The sequence below is a fragment of the Xyrauchen texanus genome, chromosome 44 (genome assembly GCF_025860055.1).
Source record: "Xyrauchen texanus isolate HMW12.3.18 chromosome 44, RBS_HiC_50CHRs, whole genome shotgun sequence".
In the NCBI taxonomy this organism is placed as follows: Eukaryota; Metazoa; Chordata; class Actinopteri; order Cypriniformes; family Catostomidae; genus Xyrauchen; species Xyrauchen texanus.
In genome coordinates this window covers 29,186,158-29,210,112 of record NC_068319.1, presented here as the reverse complement: position 1 = coordinate 29,210,112, position 23,955 = coordinate 29,186,158, and the positions used below count along the sequence as shown (strand labels likewise).

At 35.3% G+C, this 23,955-nt stretch overlaps 1 protein-coding gene across 2 annotated transcripts in view; it reads right to left on the bottom strand.

Annotated features, from left to right (window-relative positions):
* LOC127636743 (ephrin type-A receptor 5) overlaps positions 1-23,955 on the bottom strand; it is a 116,206-nt gene that overhangs the window by 83,250 nt on the left and 9,001 nt on the right. For both annotated transcript variants that reach the window (XM_052117440.1, XM_052117439.1), the window contains exon 3: positions 11,563-12,226. In XM_052117440.1, coding sequence (XP_051973400.1) covers positions 11,563-12,226 — 664 coding nt within the window. The remainder of the gene's footprint in view (positions 1-11,562; positions 12,227-23,955) is intronic.

Genomic DNA, 23,955 nt, shown 5'->3' with positions numbered 1-23,955 from the left:
TGGTATGACATTAATGGAACAGTTCACCCCAAAAACTTTAATTCTGTCATTATTTACTCTTGTGGTTCCAACCCTTCATGACTTTTTCGCAAAATGAGATATGTAACCGGTACTGCTTGACCTGCTACGAGCGGGATTCAAACCAGCATCTGTATGGGAGGCAAGTGCGCTTACAAGGAGGCTAAAGGCTACTGCCTCTAGTGTCGCTAGTGCATCTCATGAGGCCAGGGGAGTGAGGTTTACACACTGCACAGTTACCTACGAGCTGGCAACTTTTACAGACGTAAACCAGAATTTGTAGTAATCTTTCCCATACAACAAAAGCTTACAGGCTGTCAAACTCCAATATTATTTATTTTTTCTGTCTTTCTTTCTTCTGCCCAAAAATTCCTAGTGACACCAAATTTGGCAGGATGATCCCAACTCCCACCCACGAATCATGAGCACACACACACCCATCCAACCTCAGGAGGCATAATATGCACTTTTAAGTTTTCACAACCATATGGGCTAGAATCAAAATGAAAATAAAATAAAAATAAATAAATACAATATATGTTTGATTGCTCATATATTATACATGTATAAAGGCACTTGCATGCGATTTTTTTGTAAACAACAAAATGCCAATGTGGCGTCATAATGAGAAACAACTTGCTACAAATAAATAAATGGCAGCAAATTTATGTGGTTTTCTTTCGCCATGTGACCCCATTTATATATATATATCCCCAAAAAATATTATACATTTACAAACTTTTTCGTTGGTCTGATTTGCACAAACTTTTGCATGTACTGTATCATTTATAAATACTCATGACAAAAAAAGTTCATCAAAATGTTCCGAAGAAATTGGTTGATAAGTGAATTTGGGCCACGGCCCAAAAACTCACTGGCTTATACTGTATCTTCTAAACAATTCGATTAATCTTCTTTTGATTGGCTTTTCGGCTTGAGGATCACTAGATGATACATGCAAAATTGTATGTGAATTGGACCAGTGGGCAAGAGGGATTTCGATAAAGTACGTTTTTGAAACCTCAAAATGGTGGGCAGAAATGAAATCTGAGATATTTGTTTTGTTTTGTATATCCTTTAACTTTCCATGTACCATACCTAAAGTAACTAGAGTACTTAGTATTTAAATTACTTTGTCCCTGAAAGATCACTTCTTTTAAATTTGGCAATTTTGAAACAAAGACACATCATGCAAGGTTTGGCGTTAATTGGTTCTTGCGTTGTTTGAGAGCTATGGTGGATGGAAAGAGTTTCAGTGAATAAAGATATACATTTTGGTCTGTTCCTCACACAAAGCTATTACATGTCTTCAGAAGACTTTTTCTTTTTTGTCCTACAGAGGAGGAAAAGTCAGTTTTGAACATCATGAAGTTGAGCAAATGATGACACAATTTAAGTGAATTATTCTGGTAACACTTTACAATAAGGTTTCCTTTGTTAAGGCTTTATAAAGGGACTAATGAATTCATTTACAAATACATTCTAAATCATTGATATATTTTTATAAAAACATGCATAAAAAGGGAGCATTTACAACAATATCTGCCAAGTAGTCAGCCACTTTACCTCACATGTTATAAATGCTTAATAACATATATTTAACATTAATAAACTAGGAAAATATACCTTAATCTAATGTAGATACATATGACACATTTATTAAGGTATTGCTAACATTAGAAACATATGTACATAAACTTTAGTATGATTTAATGGTCATCTTTATTATTTTATATGTGCTGTAAATGAGCATGAAGACCATAAAAGTGTTTTGCTGAGAACTAGGTAACTAGAACTAGATTAAAATGTTATTTTGACATCAACGTAACAAGGAGAGTGACAGTACAAGAATCTCAAAACAATACAGTAATGAGTATAAACACAATGTGGTCTGTAACAAAATAGCATAATCCTTCCTTTTAATTTCACTGAAATAATCTATTTTTGCTGCATTGTGACATAAATCATGAATTAGTGTATTTATTAAGCATTTAAAACATGGAAGTTAAAATGCCCACTATTTGGAAAGTATTGCATGAAAGTCACCCTTTTTATTCATGTGGTTATAACTGCATATCAAGGATTACTATTGCCTTTGTAAAATACTTTTTAGTCACTAACGAACCCCTTTATAAACCCTTAAAAAAGGGAACATTAATGTAAAGTGTTACCATTCTGCTTTTAATTTAATGTCATACCAGCCAACAATTCCACAAACTTTTGCAGCAAATAATATTTTGTAAGAGCCGAAAAAGAATTATGATAGAATTCTAGCAGTATTTTCATATTTACATGACCTATTCCTTACTGTATATACCAATACTGATTGGTATGATCTAACATCTGTAACAACCAATAAGAGGTTTGATGCAGTTATGCAACAAAGAGATAAAAGGAGCCAACACATTTCACTAAAATCCAGCCAAGTTGTCTCCCAAAGCTGTTAGCAGGATCTGCTCTCCAAAATGTCTTTGGTACATTTCTACAGTATCTCAATTGTCTCTTGGTCTGTATAGTGACCAGATCGTGTTTGACATTTGCAGCAGTAACAGCTGACAGGAATGAAAATACAGGCAGATCATTGGAGCTCCAGCTCTTTCAGGAAACTTCCGCCTGGAGAGCCTGACTGAATTCCACAGAGGGCTTAAAAAAAATAAAAACCAATCCATCCCCATCCTCCATTTTAGTCAATCTTTCTCGGTATTATTCTCTGTCAAACACACACACACACACACACACACAAAACACACACAAACACACACACGTGCACACCTCCACGGGCAAGTCAGGAGAGTCTTTGACAATTAGTTTGCTATAACTCCTGTTCATATGTATAAAATGTAACCTTTTCTTTTGATCCAAATGACATTAACTCTCAGTTCAAGCATGTATGACATGAGTACATCAAGACAGCAAGAGAACAGACACGGTATTCTCATTTGCTTTTATCTTTTGTCTGACATCCAAATATGCTTTTTTGAGGACGTGTCAGTATTTCATTACTTCGAGAATCTAGATTCAGGTTAAAATGCTTTCTTTTAACAATAGGATTAAGTATAATTATTTTATCAGAATCTATTGGAATAGCATACATCTGGATCTAACCTGACACTAGTGAGATGCAGTACTTCATGCAATAGTATCCTACATTTGTTGAGCATTATTATAGATATACATAAGTCACATTTTTACAATAAACAAAGAACAGTGGTACAAACAGATGCCATGTGATCCATGGACTGCCAACAGTCTGTTCACCAACAGTCTGATGTAATGCACAAAAAATGGATTGAGCTGACTGAAATAATCTGATTGGCTGGCTTCACACAATAACTGTGTGTCAGGGCAAAATGTTTTTTTATCTGTCCACCTTAAAACTAAATTGTGTTTAAAAGTTAGGCCTACCAGTAGATACTATAAATGTTTTTATAGTATAGACATTAGCAGCAGATCCTGTAAGTTGCACGGTAGAGCCGCTGTGGATCAGACTTGATGTGGTCCAGCACATCCCACAGATGCTCAATTGAATTGAGATCTGGGGAATTTGGAGGCCAGGGCAACACCTTGAACTCTTCATCATGTTCCTCAAACCATTCCCAAACAATGTTTACAGAGTGGCAGGGCGCATTATCCTGCTGAAAGATCCATCTATGCATTAATGGATCTACGTTCCATTAGCTTGTAACAGAATATGGCGGATGATAAAATCTGCCAAGGCTGGACTGGTCAGAAACCATTTTTTAGGCAAGGTTTAGTGAAGGGTTGATAGCATTCTAGATGTGTTTTATGTTTTGACACATCTTCAAGGGTCTGTTTAATCATAAACAGTGACATGGGGAAACTATTGCACAAAGAGATTAGACAAATGAGATGTGACCTACATACAAAAAGACACATGAAAGCATACACAACTAGAGATCATTCACATGAGGACTGCCATCACCATCCAACTAAGAGTGCAAATTTAGAGAAAGATATCAAATTATGACAGCCCTCCTGGGGGGTGACTGCTCAAATTTGCACATAACACACCAAACTAGATTTTTACATTTTCTGAAGAAAATGTGAGTGATTCTTGGCCATGCAAAAGCTGTTAGGGTAGTTGCTAGGTGGCTACTTAATGGCTCAAGTCAAAAGGGCTCAAACCAAGTCTCAATGATATTTTGGTCTCTAGATAGGGCTCAGGTCTGTCCTTCAGTGTAATGTAGGAACAAGAAACACAATTTGAGATATTTAACATTGCTTTTAGTGTCAGTCAGTGGACATTTCACATTGAAACTCCCAGAAAAGCTGTACTGAACCACGTAATATCGATTGTAAAAATTTTCCCACAGTCACATCATTTTCATAAGATTTGTTATTGGACATCAAGTGACAACCCAACAGTACCAAAATTGCTTATTGTACAAAAGAAAGGAAACTGAATAGGAAAATGTACAATGTAGTGCATGTATTGTTTGTTCCCTGCTGTCCAAAACCCTATTAGTACAGACCTGTGTCCAATTTTTGGGTCATGACTACCAGTTGAAAAAACTGGTCTTTTGTTTTTTTTTACTCCAATAAACCGTTTTTGTTTATTTGACAAACTGAACATATTCAGCGGAGCTCCCTAAAGAGTAGGCAGACAGCCCATTTCCTCTGTGTCATGTTTACATTAATTGTATAATTGCTTGCACGAAAGATTTGAATAGAAACAGCGTTGCACACACACCCACTGCTCTGAATTGTCATTGTCAAAATTTTTCAGACAGGCCGTCCCACAAGACAAAAGCATCAAAAGCATGTCCGACACTTTGTCGCCTGGTCTGCTGGGCAACCTGCGCAACTGCATAAACTCCCCCTCAAGCTTACATTGTAGAGGCGCCGGGCATTCCCTCTGGATGGCTCAATGGAAATGAATTCACACTGAAATATCACACCACGCTCAAAAAGAACCCTTATCACAAAGTGCCAACAAAGGAAGCAATCTGAGTAGAGGAGGATGAAGATGAAGGGTCTGTTTCATTCAAAGGACACACTGCCCTCCTCCATCACTGGAGCGTGGACCCCTCTATCACTTCCTGTCTTCTCCATCCAAGCCATCATTATATCCTTTGGGCTCCAATGGTTTGGAGAGGGGTTTGGTAATGCAATCATAGTTGTAGCTTGAATAAGAAAGAATCAGCATCTAATGTAAAACTGGAAGAGTAAATGATTGAAGGGATAGTTCACCCAAGATTTTTTTTAAATCAGTATTCATCAATTTAAATCCCAATACACTTTTTGCACATATTTTTTGGGAGGACTATTCCAGGTTCCAGTAGGACTAAAAAGAAAAAGAAAAGAAAAAGCTGAAACTGTATTAATCAGACTCCACACTGAGCAGCTTGCACTAATAATCTATCAGCCGCCCGGAGAGACCTAAGGGTGTTGAGTTTGCTGATGAGGCCATAAAGACCACAACCTTATTGAGGACTAGAAAAATCACAGTTGGATGACCTCGACTGCTCTTGAAACAATATTTCATCAAAAATTTCCGTATCTGAGATTAAAAAGACCCTGCTAAGCAAGATCTGATTCCACTGTGTTAAATTCTCATGAAACAAGGCAAAGAAAACCAAAAGTGTGGTTTGTGGGCACAAAAACAAATACTACTTTCTGACTAATGCGATTAAACTTGATAACTAAGGGATCATTTAAAATGTAATGCCATTAACTGACAAAGACTGACTGCAGTTGCCATAGAAACCCAAGTAAAAATGTGGAATGTATTTACCAACTATAGCTAGCTGCTAGGAAGGAAAGGCAAGAAGTTCAGTTAAGCACATATTTAAGAACACAATTCACGAGGAAAGCTCATAAATTAATTTTCTATTAACCGGGAAAGAGCAGTGAAAGTTGAGTCAGGAAGCTAGTTTTTGACAAAGTAAGAAAGCTGCTGCAAAGTAAGAGAAAGTTGCTGGCTAATAGTGATAAACCAATGTATTAGCCAGGGGTGCATTTCCCAAAAGCATCATTAGCCAACTTTGGATACAAATTCCATCATTACCAACATAGTTCAATGATTTGGTGTTTCCCGAATCCAACAAACATTCGGAAACATGATCGCAAAGTTGTGTGGTTAGCACTACAGCTCTCCACTTATGGTTAAAAGTATAGTTCTTTGTTAGTTTGCTGTGTGGACATAATTTGACATTGCTGAGCCTTCTATATCTTTTATTCCACATATATATTTCATTCTGTCAAGACTTTGACCATGTTTACATGCACTTAAGAAAACCGATTATTCCAGGGGTTTCCAGATAGCACCATTCTGAAACGTACATTAACATGAATGCAGCCATTTAAGTGAATTAAGGGTGTTAAGAGAAAGCATTTTAACACACACTGTTTCTGTCAGTGAACGCGGCTTATGTGTACATTCTAACACATAGAGGAAGTTCTTATGTGTTTCTGAAGAGTGCACATATGGTATGTGCTCAAGTGCATCTGGGGAACAATAAAGTCTGATGAAAAGGGAAACCCCACTATTGCAGCACAATTTATCTGTAGCATTTACAGCATGCACAACTGCTGGGTCTTCAGCAGCTTTTGTGCATTAAAACGCTTTCATGGAGTAAGTGCAGTTATGATTTAATATCCGCAGAAGTTATTACTTTATAAATTTACTCTCAGATATTTTGTTAAATTCCAGCAAATTGATTTGACTTGATTGAATGTATTACATCATTGGCCATCCTGCTCTCAGATATTAACATCGGACGATTATAAACACATGTCGGTCAACCACTGTAGTACGCAACAGTGCCCACCCACTTTTAAGCCATTAAAAAGTATTTAACCCACTCTAACCAAGTATTTAATCCTCTGAAGGATTTTATGAAATCCCTATGGAAAAAGAGTTATAAGCCATGAAACAAACCAACAAGCTCCAAGGTAAATCATGACATTACTGAAGCAAAAAAGTATTTGAAAATACCAAAAATCTTTAAAGAGCAAGTTAACTACAATACCCTGAAGCATTTTGAATATCACAATCAGATTAAAACTGATGGAAAAATGGGAAACTAATAATTTAAAGGTTTTGATAATTGTTTATAATTGTGTTGGTAATACACTAGCGGCCAAAAGTTTGGAATAATGTACAGATTTTGCTCTTATGGAAAGAAATTGGTACTTTTATTCACCAAAGTGGCGTTTAACTGATCACAATGTATAGCAAGGACATTAATAACGTGAAAAATTACTATTACAATTTGAAAACATTTTTTAGAACGTCTAAAACTATTTCAAAGAGTTCTCATCAGAAAAATCCTCCACATGCAGCAACGACAGCTTTGCAGATCTTCGTTATTCTAGCTGTCAGTTTGTCCAGATACTCAGGTGACCCCCACGCTTCCTGTAGCACTTGACATAGATGTGACTGTCTTGTCAGGCACTTCACACGCACCTTACAGTCTAGCTGATCACACAAAAGATCAGTGGGATTAAGATCCATAACACTCTTTTCCAATTATCTGTTGTCCAATGTCTGTTTCTTTACCCACTCAAACCTTTTCTTTTTGTTTTTCTGTTTCAAAAGTGGCTTTTCTTTGCCTTTCTTCCCATAAGGCCTGCCCCCCTGAGTCTTTTCTTTACTGTTGTACATGAAACTGGTGTTGAGCAGGTAGAATTCAATGAAGTTGTCAGCGGAGGACATGTGAGGCATCTATTTCTCAAACTAGAGACTCTGATGTACTTATCCTCTTGTTTAGTTGTACTTCTGACCTTCCACATCTCTTTCTGTTCTTGTTAGAGCCAGTTGTCCTTTGTCTTTGAGGACATGACTGTACACCTTTGTATGAAATCTTCAGTGTATTGGCCATTTCAAGCATTGTATAGCTTTCATTCCTCATAACAAAGATTAACTGATGAGTTTCTAGAGAAAGCTATTTCTTTTTTGCCATTTTGACCTATTATTGACCTTAAGACATGCTATTGCATACTGTGCAACTCAAAAACATAACAAAAAGATTTATTTAACAAACAAATAGCTTTCAACTGTGTTTGATATAATGGAAAGTGATTTTCTAGAACCAATTAATTGCATGTAATTGCATATACAAATAATTGCTGAGAAAGCAATATAATGATTAAATAATTATACATAGTTATCTTTAAATATTTAAAAATTATATATATATAAATTCAGATAATTATAATGCATTACATTATTGTGGCAGAAGAGTTAATCATTGATAAGACAATACAAAATACAGCTTTAGAATACAATGTATTGTTTACAACCAAATTATTGAACAAAAGCCAATCATTGGCATACAGTTCACAGCAATCCATTTCACAAGTGAATTTGTCAATCAGTTCAAGATTATGGACCCGTCAATTTCAACAAGCATCAGACATGCTTGTGTAGCATGCTGGGTGCGTTGCGTCATAAAAATAACAATTTTAGGTCACTGTGTCAAGTTAAATATAGTTTAATACTTAGAACACATGTTGAGATCCCTTAGTTCAGATTTGCGCTCCATCAAATGTTTTCAATGCAAGAACGTAACGCATGTTTGTGTTGTGCTGTCTGCTGGATGGTTGTTTTCTATACTGTATAAACTGCGCATTGCCACACAGCTGACATTTCACTTACTGCCCTCTGGAGCTAAACAGGTGGTACTACAAGCTTGCATTTCTCAGGAATCTTCCTTATTACAATCCGGGGGCATTGTGATTAATTGCATTCATTGCCCTAATATATATATATATATATATATATATATATATATATATATATATATATATATATATATATATATATATATACATTTCATTCCTTCATTAATGAGGCTGAATGATTGCACATACTGTACACATTTAAAATGGCAAAATTCATAAAGTTTTAAAATGCATTTTGACAGACCTATACACAAACAAGACCTTTTTTGTTTGATTATCATGGAGTTTCCTGGAATACATTGAGCTCACCTAAACATTGAATTCGAAAATGGAGTCAAAACTTTCCCATTAAACTTAGAAAACATTCCTTTTTAAAAGTTCATGTTTATAAGGTACACGCATTTTGCACACTTTTCACCAAATTTTCTAGTAGTAACTAGTTAACAATAACTAGTTTGCCTGAATGTCAGTTTGTTGCTGTGTAACTTAGTGGAGTAATTTTAAACACTACAGTCTGGGGTGTGAAGTGAGCTGCTATCAAGCTGGGCACATTGTCTTGTCCACGTCAGTGAATCACCAGCCTGTCATAATCACGCCTTCCGATAGCTGTTACACTACCAACACACTTTCCTACATGATTAACACAGCCTCTCAACACTGAGATATGTAAATGCAGAGAAAATATATTTTACCTACAGAGTTCTGCAAATCAATGATTCTCAAAAATGGGACACAGGTCCGCTCTGATCAGATTTGATTCTCTGTACTGCAGGGAACCAATGCTATATGCAAATTATAAAATGCATCTAACATATTATCATGCATAGTTTGTATAGCAGAATAAAAATGCTTATCAGCTTTTTAAAAAGGGATGAAAAAACACTTCCCTTATCTTTTGATGTTGACCTCAAAGGCTGCATATCCAATCAAACTCTATAGTATTTTGGTGCAAATTCAACTGTCACTTGGTAGAAGCTAGTTGAATTAGACACATACCTTTATCGTCAAAAACCATGAACAAAACTATGGTGGAAGAAAATACAAACGTAATTTGCCATGCTTCATTGCTGTGGTTCATGCCTTCATGAGAGATCTTAGGTCTTGCACCTTTGTCGTTTTGTCTGATTTTCAAATATAATTTTTTAATTTAAATCACTATTGAAGAAATTTATTATAAACGTATAGAGAAACAAGATGACTGAAGAATAAGGCTGAAACGTTTAGCCAAAGTTATCGACAACGTCGACAATAAAAAAACTTAACATGAGATCACATTAACCTCTAATGATGCAGAGAACAGCACTGCAACTTGCGCCAGACTGGGGAGAGGAAGAATTACACAGCTAAAATGCACTCTAAACTATTCAAACAGCTTCAGGTGATGTATATCGCAACGTATGATGGTGTAGTCCTGACGTGAAATAAATCAAAGCCGACTCTGGCGTTCCGCTTGAGCAAAACTTGCCTGTCAGAGCGTCTAAAAATGAAACAGCCTGGCGTTATATGTTTAATGCATCCTTTATTTAAGTTCAAATTATAAGAAAGCGGTTGTGTAAATAAGCATAAACTCTGAAACTGGCATTTCTCTGTGTGGTCAGAGCCACTTATATGAGTCGTGTGAAAAGTGATAGAGTTTCAAACTTCTCGAGGCCTATTAAAACCTCTCGCGCGGGTAAGCTCAACTCTCGCACGTGCGTGCTGCAGCTAGATTATAACGTGATGGCTCACGACATAGTGAATCATAATATATGTGTCAATGTGTGTATCTTATCATGAAGAAAATCTGCAATTCAAGCTCTATTAAGAAGAGAGAGGTTTTTTTTTGGCGAGTTAAAGATGGATCTAAGTGAACAAAACGTGAACAAAACGTTGAAAGACCAGTCGAAGCTCAATATACAATGCAAAAACAAAAAAAGAAAACTTTTGGTTATGATTTGTCCTTTTTGGTTTGTTTTCCAAAATAAATATCTAAAACTCTTATGTATTTACTTTAGGAGCTATACTGCAGAAGAAAAAAATGTCAGAGAATGCTTAATATAATATTTTATATATATTTATTATTTAAAATATCAAAAAAATCCTTTAAACAAGACACATATATCGGAGAAGCAACATATAAGATATTTAGACTTGCTTTAAAGTTTTTTGTTTTTAGAATATATATTGAATATAAGTATATTTTGTCTTTACTGCACTGGCAGTAAAAAGTTACAAAAACACTTATACTCAAGATACATTCTGAAAACAAGTCTAAATATCTTATATGATTTTTAGGTCAAATTAAATGAAAAACAAGACAAAAACACTTGATAACAAAAGGCATTTTTGCAGTGATTTTTTTTATGAATTAAATGAAATTATAATCCAAGTATTTTTTTCCTTGTAATTCAGTGAATGTCATTTAATGTTATTTTTAAAAGCTGATTTTGTCCTCTTTATTGTTTTATTCACGTTTAATACAACCTTTTAAGTCGAGGCACAAGATCAATAGTCGGTTAAGAGCTAATCATTGCAATAATTGACAAATAGTTGAATAATCGTTCTAATAATCTATAGATTAGTCGATTATCAAAATAATCGTTAGTTGCAGCCCTAGTGAAGAAGTGTTGCAGTCTATTGGAAAACAGGTTTTTGCAATTTCGTTTGGTGACACTAGAGGCACAGAAATTAAATTTGTATAAACTGTGCCATAATAAAGTCTGCCATAATATATTAAATATTAAAACCGTAAAATCACTAGAATGTGAAATGAATACCACAGACTTATAACCCCACACTAAGGGGTCAGGTACACATCAGTGTCTGTGACATTCAGAAAGGCAGTTCAAGGGGATATGTCTCACATGTGCGGCATTCACCAGCGTTTGCATTTGCATAATAATGAAGATGTTCACCAACCTTGACAGGAGCCATTAACTTCCTCGTGGCCTGCCTGGCACATGCACCTCCCGATGGGCACCAGCCACTCCCCTTCTGCACTGCAATGCATTCTTGGAAGTTCATCAGCCAATGAGTTGTTGACGCAGGTCCCCGATACCTCCAGAAGCTGAGACGAATCTGCCCCAGTTATAGTATCCGGGAAGAGGGCCAAATTCCTGACTAATAAAGGACACTTTTTGTAGAAGACACGGACGGACACCAGTGCAATACATGCACCCAGATCTTGGAAAGCAAGGTAGAAGCCTTTCTTGGTCAATGGACCCACATCCCTAACTTCCGTGTTAAGCTTCATAACTCTGTCTCCAAGATCAAGCTCTGTGAAGCTCTCATCCGCCGCAATGGTGTCGATTTTTGTTAATTGGCTTTCCCGAATATTCCTTTTCTCCTCATCATTGGATTCGTAGTAGTAGACATTGAAAGTCTCCTTGCAGGTGCCCAGACCTCCAGGGAGACTATTACAGTCCCGAAGAGTGAACTTGAGCTCTACAAACACTCGCTGGGCACCTTGGTATAGTATCCAGTTTGTTTGTAACCAGTTGTTTTGGTTGTGTTCCATCACTTTACACACCTGGTACGTGTGGATTGGCGCATAGTTCTCATCTACCTCCCCAATTTCTTCCCACTAAAAACAAGAAGAGAAAATAGGCATCTTAAAAACAACCAGAGTTCATATAGATATGATTAACAACTTCATCACAGTGCAGAAACGCTAATTCACCCAAACATGAATATTCAGTCATCATGTACTACTTTTAGCATCATAAATGTAGTCTATACAATTTGTGTACTATATTCCAAGTCTTCTATTAACCCTTTAAGACCTAAGGGCATTTTTACAATTCATTTTCCGTCTGGTTTTATTTACTAAAAAAGCTTGTAAAACATCAACCCTGTTGTGCACAGACAATTGACACACCTCTTTTTTTTTCAAGACAAATTGGACTTTCAGCATATTTGTGTTGCATTGATGTCACCTGAATGTAAAATAAGTTATGGGACCATAAAGACAAATGAAAGAAAAATAAAACGGAAATTGAATCACTCAAATATTTATTGAAATCACACACAAATAAATAAAAGCTAAGCAAATTTCCTCTGGAAAACAGTTTGTTCATGTCTTTGGAGTCCTGGAGCACAGGAATAAACATTGTAACTTCTACAGAACCAACTCACTGATAATGTTCCCATCCACTGAAAATGCCATTGGGGCACCAAACACAAAGCTATCATACAGTATGTAGGGTTGGGAAATGATATCAGTTTTTTTCTTTTTTTTTTCTGAACCAAATGATGTTCATTACTTTCGTTTCTTTTAGTGGTTCTTGGACATGCATCCTTCTATCGATGCGGACAGCACACCATGCTAAAATACTATGACAGTGCTTCATGCACTACCATTTAGTGGCACTGCATCACTGCAAAAATATGCAAAATTTGGCTGTATGTTTTGCTGTCCACATAGATCCTCAATAAAAATACATCAGTTGGTGAAAAATAATCTGCCAGCTATAATCTACACAGTCAGGAGGATTGTAACATGGTAGTTAACAAAGCAAGACCTCAGAATGGCCCAGAGGGCCCGACCAGCCCTTCAAACGCACAGTCAATGACCAGAGAGGCCCTCCTGAGGCCTCATATTACCTCTCCCTGATGCTCTGTGAATGAGAGAGAATGTGAGCTGTGTAGACAGCAGAATAACTGAAGTTTGCCCCTCTGGGAGTCATAGTGTGTATGACTAGTTTGAGTCTCTTAGTTTCAAACATTGAAAACATAGTTGTTATGTTTAATATTACTTTTTCTAAGAAAGTGCACAATGGGTAACTTGATTACTTGCAGTAATCTGTGCTATAATAATGAGATTTATCACATCTTTTGACTCTAATTTAATAATGTAACTACTCTGAAACTGCACTAAATAATTAGAGGAGAGGGTTTATATATCATAGTTGGAGTCATAGGCAATGCAAACATAACTTCTCTACATCTCTGCAGTATATAGTATGTATTCTGTGCCCAGAATGCAAATATTACCTATACATTTTCTGTTAACACTTTTACATTAATGTTCCACTTGTTAATCTTACTTATAAAAGGTTTATAAATGGTTTATTAATGACTTAAAAAGGGGTTATAAATGGTTTATTAATGACTAATAAGTCATTTACAAATGCATTATAAATCACTGATATGCGGTTATAACAATATCCATAAAAAAGTGTAACTTTTATGCAATATCTGCCAAATAGTGGGTCATATTACCTCAAATTATAAATACTTAATAACACTTATTCACATTAATAACCTATGAAAATGTACCTTAATATAAAATGACATATATGAAGCATTTATTACAGAGTTGTCAACGTTAGAAACTTGTGTACTTAAAATTATATATGATCATCCTTTATTATAATGGTATACTTTATGCTGTTAATGAGCACGAATACCTAAAAATTTGTTTTTGCAGAGGACTATAGGTAACTAGGGCTAGGTAAGTTGGGATACCACTCAGAGTAGCACTATTATATTGACATCAACGTGAAAAGGGAAGTGACAACACAAGTGAGTCAAGACATCTCAGTAATTAATATAAACACAATGACTATTTTAATCTCAATAATAATAGTCTATTTTGCTGCGTTTTGATAACAATTATGAATTAGGACAATGTATGTTTTTGCTTAATATATGTATTAATAAATGTATTTTTTAAGCATTTATAACATGCAATTTAAAATATACTAATTATTAAGTGTTTTTATTAAGCATTTATAACATGTAATTTAAAATACTTTTGGCAATTATTGCACGGAAGTCACCCTTTTATTCATGTTGTTATAACTGCATATTAATGATTTATAATGCATTTATAAATGCATTATTAGCCATTTATCAACTCATTTATAAATATTTTATCAAATAAAATCCTTAACAAAGGGAGTGTTAATTTAAAGTGTTACCCATTTGCTGCATTCCAAAATATGCACACTATACATGATACAGTATCTGAAAATGCAAAAAACCTGATTTGATCTTCCAGAAAAAAAACAATTCACTCATTATTTGACTGACAAAAGTTAAGGCAAATTTGTACAAAATTTAAATAAACTCTTAATGGTAAGGATGCTTCCAAAATCATAATAATACATTGGATCAGCATATTAAAGGACCTGGATGTAATATTACTTCCAAGAGATTTTGAAGTATCCATTCATGTCTTTTGAGATAATACTACCAACAAGCTCTTGAACTATAAAAGAAGGGAACTTTATGAAGGTTTTTCTCTTGGCTTTTTCAATTGTAGAAAAAATGGCAACAACATTGAAAAATAGAAAAAAAATTATAATAATTTGTATGCATTTGGGATACGCTTTTATCCAAAGCGACTTACAGTGCACTTATTACAGGGATAATCCCCCCGGAGCAACCTGGAGTTTAGTGCCTCGCTCAAGGACACAATGGTGGTGGCTGTGGGGATCGAACCAGCAACCTTCTGATGACCAGTTATGTGAATCAGTTTAAATCAGTTTAAAATGACCTAGTAGTCATTAACCTAAATGTTAATGCATTTTAAGGGTATACATTTAGATGTATTAGTTGACATTTAGATGTAGATCTTAACAACGACATGGTTGCAGAACCCTTTTTCACAAAATATCGCAGTAGAGAATATATAGATGTTTTCTGTGATATCACAGCAATATCAAGAATTGTATGTTATGATAGTCTTACTCAGGGCCATTTCTGAGCTTATGGGGGCCCTAAGCAAAATCCTACTTGGAGATAAAACATTTTTAAAATGGCATTGCTTTGTGGGCCCCCTGGTGGCCACTTATACAGAAATGTATAGAATACATATATAGAAATGGCCCTCTTCATACTCAAAGGGGGATGCTTTCCTCATCAGCAAAGTATGTACTTTTAGTATACACTTTTAGTCAAGTAAGCAAATTTTGATCAAAGCTTGGAAGATTTACTCGCCCAACACCTATATTCACTGGCATAGAGGGCAGAACATCTGAGCACACAATCTGACCCCTGATCTCTGACCTTACCCTGACTGTTAATAGACATCAACATTTGACCATTGAAAACATGAGCATTCTCTGAGCCATTACTATTTAAAGAGCCATTGCCACAGTTCAGCAAGCTTTAAATAAAGACCTAACAATGGGAATCCCTGAAGATATATTGACAACAGCACTTCAGTTAAATGTTAATAAGGGTTTAACTACAAAATTAGTGTCTGTGCCATGACAAAATGCATTCAATAATCCATTGACATTATGAATCAATCAATATCAATGAATATTCATTCAAAGCACAAAAATGCTTGAATTGCTTGATTTCTCTGGAACATGTTCAAAGGCAGTCCAAGTAACTAAGAAAGATTAAAAGGACATGCTTTTTTATTCAATATGTTCACTAATGTAATATTGTCAATGACATTATTTATTTGCTCGTTTTTCTAAACCTAAACCTCCTACATGAGGTTTAGGTTCAATTCCAATGTCACAGTTTAAAGTCAACTCCTTTGGCAAGGTGGGCCATACATTTTTTAATGTAGCATTCCTATCTTACTTTTATATTAATATCACCTTGGAAGGGGCATTCATGATACATTTTCATTTCATTCCAAACATCCACATGTCCACTTTAACATCTCTAAATTTCACTCGGGTAGTGAAACTGATCATATTCACCTAACAGTCTTATGATACATCCGGAATCCACTGATGCAGAAAAATGTGTCACAGGAAATGTGAATTCTTTTATTATTATTTTTTGCATTATTATTATTTTCATATCCCTTTCAGTCAGTGTGGCATGATCTGGTAAATTGCATTGCAAATGTTTGATTTAGGGAAAGTTGCCTCATGAATGAAAATGGAAATGTATAAATTTGGATCATGATTTCCAACCTCACATGTGAAAATATATTACAAATACCAGACAATCTCGGATAACAGCATTTCTGACACACTGATTAAGATGAATAGAGAATTCTAAAAGGCTTTAATAAAAAAAACACATTGAAGAGGAGATTGCACAAGGATATAATGCATGTCACAGCTGTGTGGATTTGATAATGTGAATCATATCAAGCTAAAGAATGAAGTAGCACACATGGCCATTGGCCTGTTACATCTGGTTGGACCTTGCAGTCAAAGTTAAAGGCATAGTTCACCCAAAAATGAAAATACTATTAATATTTACCACAATTTTAAACTTGGCGTGTTGCGTTCAGTTATGAGACTCTCAAAAACCAACATTATTTTCAAAGGTTGTCAAACATAGCACCAAGTTTATAATAAATATATGCACAAATCTATCATATGGCTTGAAAACACTTGGAATATTACATCGTCATATGAATTACTTTTATGGTCCATCTTTTTTTTTCTTTTCTTTTTGGTGCTTGCCCCTTAGAGAACAGGGTGGCATTTAAAAAAAAAATAGTTTTTCATGCCCTCGCAATCAATTTACCATGTTTTTACTAAAATAACCATATTTTAACCTTGATATTAGTAGTAAAACCATAGTACTAATACTGTAAAACAAAAATAATGGTAATAAAATTCATAATTTTGTGGTTATTTGTATTTTACTACAAATACAAGGGTATTTGTTGTAAAACTATAGTAACCATAAGATTAACCATGGTTAATCTATAGTAAAACCATGGTTACTATATGGATATATGATACTGTACTAAAAGCATGGTTAGGAAAAAAAAAAAAAACCTTGGTTACTTAATAAAACATTCTATAGTTACTACAACATTACTATAGTAAAACCATGGTTTCCGTCAAAAATAAATAACAAAATAAATAAAATGAAAAAAAAAAATGGTTAGCCTACAACAATCATGGTTACTACAATATTACTATATATAAATGCTTTTCACCAAAAACTAAGGTTACTACAGTGTACAATATTGTTAGCACTTTATTATGAGTTTAATTTAACATTAGTAAATGCATTAGATATCATGATCTACAATGAACAATATATTTTTACAGCATTTATTAATCATAATGTTAGTCACTAAAAATACAATTATTCATTGTTAGTTTGTTAGTTCATAGTGCATTAACTAATGTGAACATAAACAACTTTTGTTAAAAAAATTGTCAGTATATGTTGAAACGAATATTAAACAAGATTAATAAATGCTACAAAAGTGTTATTCATTGTTAGTTCCTGTTAACTCATGTTAACAAATGTAACCTTATTTTAAAGTGTTACCACAACATTACTATAGTAAAACTATGGTATTTGCAATAGTAAAATCATGATCCCCACAAAATTAGGATTTTTATAACCATAATTTTCCTGTATCATCACCATGGTTTCACTACAAACAACAAGGTTAAATTTTACTTGCAAAGTAAAACATGGTAAAAACTATTGCGAGAGAACAAACTATTGCGAGAGAACAAACTATTGCGAGGGAACACAAAACATATTGCGAGGGAACGCAACAGACCTGGTTCTACAGTGAGTGCTTTCTCTCTCCCCTCCGATTAAAAATAATAAAATACTTAAAAGTTTATTTGTGAGGCTGTATGTGCTGTTTAGTGCCAATACTGCGAGCAAACATTTTCAGCGATGAACTTCAGTAAAATCACAATAGATCTTCGCATCATTCGCACATGGAGGGGGCACCGAGCAAAACCAAGCGAGAGAGGAAAATATTTGTTCTTTGTGAAATTTGTGAAATGCTGAAGTCCCTCACACCTGTATGTAAATGTTACTCTGGCTGTAATCATTTATCAGAGTCATGCAGCCTGATTTATTCAGTTGTGTGCTGAATGGAATGCCAAACAAAACACTGAAGAGACCCACATCATGACACATGAGCATGTAAATGGGTTGATAATGTTTTCAGAATAAAACAAATGTGCCCACTTTACGGCCAACTTTAAAATAAGCTTTTAAAATCTATTATATGAGAATATTTTATTTTACTATTAAACCAGACTCCTGATGTAGTGTTAAATGTAATACTAAATTACCACATGCAAGTATGGTAAAATAAACAATTACTAATTTTATTCAGCCTTAATTCAGTTCACATGATAGAAAAGTAGCAGCAAAACTTCAAGCAATCAAAGAATGGTCCCATCAGTCAGTATCCACTTCAGAAAATTGTGCATGATTCATACTTCTTGGCTTAATTGATAAAACTATGCAGAAATTTGTATCTTCTCTCCTCCATGTTCTACTTTTGGCCCCAGTACCAAAATAACTGCACACACCTGCTCAATTGATTATATAAGACTAATACAGTAAATTGGCAAGCAGATTTCATTGAATCCCAGCAAACACAAAAATCTCTGCATTTTGTGAACACACAAAATGCTGCATCAATGTATGTCCTAATCTGCAGGTGCCACATTTGCTGCCATTTTCAGTGACAGATTGTGTGAAAAAAAAAAGCAATAAATGTTTGTCCATGAAAATCTGTTGTTTACGTTGTTTTAGTAGCATTTAAACATGATTTAATCTATTAAAAATGTGTCATTACGATACATCTCAGAGCCCCATATTATACAGAGGGCACAAAAAACTATTTCAGAATAAAAATTAACATGCTGTTCTCTTAGGGGCTCCGTATTTGATATCTCGGGTCACTAAATGCTTTGTTGTAAGAACCATTCCACAAAACTTCTCCTTTTGTATTCAATGGAAGAAACAAAATTGACATTTGGTTTGAAATGACATTAGGTGGGTGAGTAAATGATGACATAATGTGAATTTTTGAATTAACTATTCCTTTAACAACATAAGTCAGACAGGCCTAGGTATATACAGTATGCTATATATGTTGCACATAGCATAACAAACCACATGAGAAAAGATACAAACTTATCATTTCTTTTTTCTGTGGCAGGCATTTCAAAATAGACATAGAACTATCAGCATTCAAACTCTCTTTTCCTATAGTCTTCCGTCCCCCACTGAGTCTCTCTATCTAAATCCTTCCCTCCGCTAGCCCAGCACACGTATTCACCACTGCTTACTTCCCCTAAAACCCTCAATTCACTCAGTGTGAGTTAGTGTGTTCTGTAAGCATCCATTTACTTAGAAACCCCCACTCCCAAAGCACTTCCTCCTCTTATAACAGACGAGAACGAGAGATAGAGAGTGTCTCACAACTGTCTTTCATACACCCATCATTACGCACCATTTCCAAATCACCATTACCCAAGAAGGTCAATAGCAGTTGTTCTCAACTGGTTTTGCTTCAGGACCCAGATTTTACATTGGACATCAGTGGGGATCCACATTTGTGTTTTGTCCAAAGGTAAACAAAAATGTCCTTAAAATAAAACACTGAAATTAATTGACATTACATATGTAATGTAGACTGGGTTGTATTTTCTTTTACCTTGCATAGTTTCGATCATGAGGGCAAGTCATGAAACCCAGTGCTGGTCCTTCCCCATTTAGCATCCTAGGCAAGACCTTCCAACAAACCCCATCCCCGTGATGACATTACAGTGATGCTGAAGTCTTAAAGGAGACGTGCGTCTTTTGCGACAGGAGCGATCGGTTAATTAAGTCGACCAAATTATGAGACCTCCAATTGAGTCATAGGAAGTAAGTACCTAACTGTGGTCAAACCTTTAGAGACTCCCTAGTAAAGAGTCTTGTGCAGGCTACACACGCACATGCTCATGGCCTTCTTCATCACATGCAAACAATTGGATGCATTTGCAGGGTTTCTTTCAATGGATTGTATGTAAATATCTTCTTAAACCAGAGCTATGTTTTTCAATGTCTTCTAAAGCATCCTGTTACTGTTTTACTTCAAACGTTTCAGTCTATGCATTTACTGTCCAAATGATGCAGCTTGAATTGCAACCCAATTCAGGCCATTTTGCTAGCACGCTAGACCAATTAATTGAAAAGAACCAACAAAAAAGAGAGATTCATTCATGAATCCAGCGTAGCTAGTTCTGATTCTGACAGCTCTGCATTTAGATATCTCAACATCTGTCCTATCATTCTGTGTTCTTTGTAATTCCAGAAAGACAATCAATTGTAGGTCTATCTTCAATGCTTTTGGGGCTTGTTCTTGATTTACCAACTTGTTTTATTTGGAGTTCTACCAAGTGTCTTTCTAATCTACACAAACAGAGCACTTTATTAGGTACATCTGTACACCTACTTATTCGTGAGTTTATCTTATCAGCCAAACGTGTGGCAGCAGTGCATAAAATCATGCTAAGTTAACATCAACCATCAGAATGGGGGGTGTTCCGTGATTTAGACCGTGACATGATTGTTGGTGCAAGACATGCTAGTTTGAGTATTTCTGTAACTGCTGATCTCCTGGGATTTTCACACAAAACAGTCTCTAGAGTTTACTTAGAATGGTGCCAAAAACAAAAAACATCCAGTGAGTGCCAATTCTGTGAATGTAAACGTCTTGTTGATGATAGAGGTCAATGGAGAATTGCAGTGTTTCCCAAAAGCATCACAAGCTTAGGTTGATTGTAGAGACTACTGGCGCCAGACTGGTTCGAACTGACAAATAGGCTCCTATTTACTCAGATAACCACTCTACAATTGTAGTGAGCAGAATAGCATCTCAAAATGTTGAACCTTGAGACGGATGGGCAACAACAGCAGAAGACCACACTGGGCAATTTATTAGGACAATAGTGTTCCTAATAAAGTGCTCAGTGAGTGTATATTAAGCAAAAAAATACTAAATTAAGACTTTAAACCATTATGGACATTACAGCATCATTTTCATATTGAAATCTGACTTTTGACTGCAGACTTTGGTGTCTTGGCAAATTTGAGCAATATAGCAGTTTGAGACATTATTGAGATATCTACTCAATCTCTAGTGGAGACACATGCGAGTGAGTCTTCCCCCTGTGTGGAAAATCTGAGAAGCAAGAGCAAGTATTTATTTGCTTCAAATTTGATCACATTGATCTCTATTGGAGAGATCTCACTTGTGATGTTTTCTAAGCAACGGGAGGGGCTGACTGGAGCATGCTAAGCAGCCAAACCGTGACCCTTTAGCATTACCCCATATAGAGATGCCTAGGGTCCACAGGGGCTGAACTTAATATGACTGACAAGTACAGTTGAAACTGACACCCAGCTATGATTTTGGCAAAATGTCTTTGTATGACAGTGTGGTGGGACATGTGAATGTGACTTTTCAGGGTGAACTGAGAGGTACCTTTCTAAAGCATAACATTAATACATTTTTCCCCTTCGGTAAGAGCGAGGAAATCAAGAACAGTGATGTGAGCCAGAGGTGCCCTAGGCCTGCACAAAGCCTGGATTTAGCTGAGCTCCTGTAAATCGCTTCGTTGACTTGGCAAAGCTGGGCTGCTCTGACAACGGTTAAAGCAACATGAGGCCATGGTTGAAAACAAACAAACTCTGAGAAAAAAAGAAGATAATCGCTGGTGTTTTGTGATGTACCTGCCAGTGCAGACTGCTGGTTGTAGATCTAGAAAGCCTTTGAGTATTTGAAAATCAGAGTCTGACCCAATTACATAACCAACACATGAATGCTGCATATAAGAATATAAAGCTCTGCTCCAAAACCTAGCTAGACTGAAAGATAGCATGACATCATTATTTGACTTTTGTGGCATTTAGTCCATGTCTGTTTGCTTTGAGGCCATCTATATGCTAGTGTACTCCTACACTGAAAAAAATATTTGCTGCCTCAAAAACAACAACGTATTAAGAAAAATAGCCTTTTGAAAAAATTGCATATTTCCAACATTTGTAATTCCTTAAATGTAATGCATTTTAATTCAAACAATGAACGATTAATTATGAGATGTGTCAACTGTCAGTTAAAATTAAGCAAACCTTACTTAAATGTTAAAGTAGTTTACCACAAACTACATGATACGCAAGAATGATGGAGAACTGCATTTTGAGAATCTCGGTGAGGACGGCGGATTTATCTTTAAATAAATTATATGAAAATGTTTTATTTGTCTTTTGAACAAGAGTGTTTCACAAGTGTAAATATTGAGTTTGCATGTGTATGTATTACATAAGTGCAACGATTTTTTGCATGAGCGTTGCATGAGTTTCCATGCATCATGTTTGCAAGTGTTTAAGAATGTGCATCAACTTTTAACATATGCACGAACATCTGTACATCAACCATTGACTGCAAGTAAGTTTGAGTTTTTCTTAAGTGTAGTCTATGTGCATGCACCGCTTTGGCATGTAAGCATGAGTGAGTTTCACGTATGCACAGGAATTTTCTTATTTAAGTATATGTGTGCCGATCCTGTTTTTGCGTATGTGTGAGAGGAGGTGGCTGGTCACTTTTTACAGCCAATTCGCGTTGGCATGTTACGGGCGTAATCTCACATTTTTCTCTCGGTTGAGACATCCAGGATTATCACACAAATGCACCATTGTGAGTAAAGAAACAGATAAATAAAGATCTACACCAAAAACAATGAAGCTTCTGTACAGCATTCCTCCTACTCAACTTTATACAGCGCTGCTCTTCCGAACATGTTGCACGTGCAACAGTTCTTGCATGAACATGCCAAGGTGATTACGTCACATGCATATACTGCTGCTGACCGGAAGCAATGATTTGGAGTTAAAAGGTATTTAAATATTGATCTTTTTCACATTAAAAGCAATCGTGTCACTTTAGAAGACATTAATTTAACCAGTGGATTTGTATGGATGAAGTTTATGCTGACTGTCTGTGATTTTTGGAGCTTAAAAGTCTGATCACCATTAATTTGCATTATAAAGACCTGCTGAGCTGAGATATTTTACTATTTTTCTTCAAATGTGGGATTTCATTAAGTCAGTAAATGATGAGATCATTTTCATTTTTGGGTGATCTAACCTTTTATTAATGCCTCCTCGAAATAAATTAACCATGGTTTAATTTTAGTAAAATTTTAGCAAACATGATTTTAGTAACATTGTAAATGTTGTGGTAATGCTTTTCAAATACATGGTTAAACAATGATTTCTTATTACCATACTTTTCATGTAACATGGTTAAACAATGATTTCTTATTACCATTCTTTTCATGTATCATGGTTAAAATAATGTTACCACTAAAATCATGGTAAAATTTGTGTAAAATACATACGGTTATTTATGTATGGGGGGGGGGGGTCCTCTTACGGGCTCTGTATGTTCCAAACCTGTTTTTTTATTTTGTGAAATGCAAAAGAAAATATTGCGAAATTTTATTTCAGTCAACCACTCAATTCTATTGAAAAGAAAGATGCAACTAAAGAAAATGATGACTGAGAATGTCAGTCCTTAATGTTCTGCCTTATACCTACTTTTATGTTCCAAAGAATATCAATTTA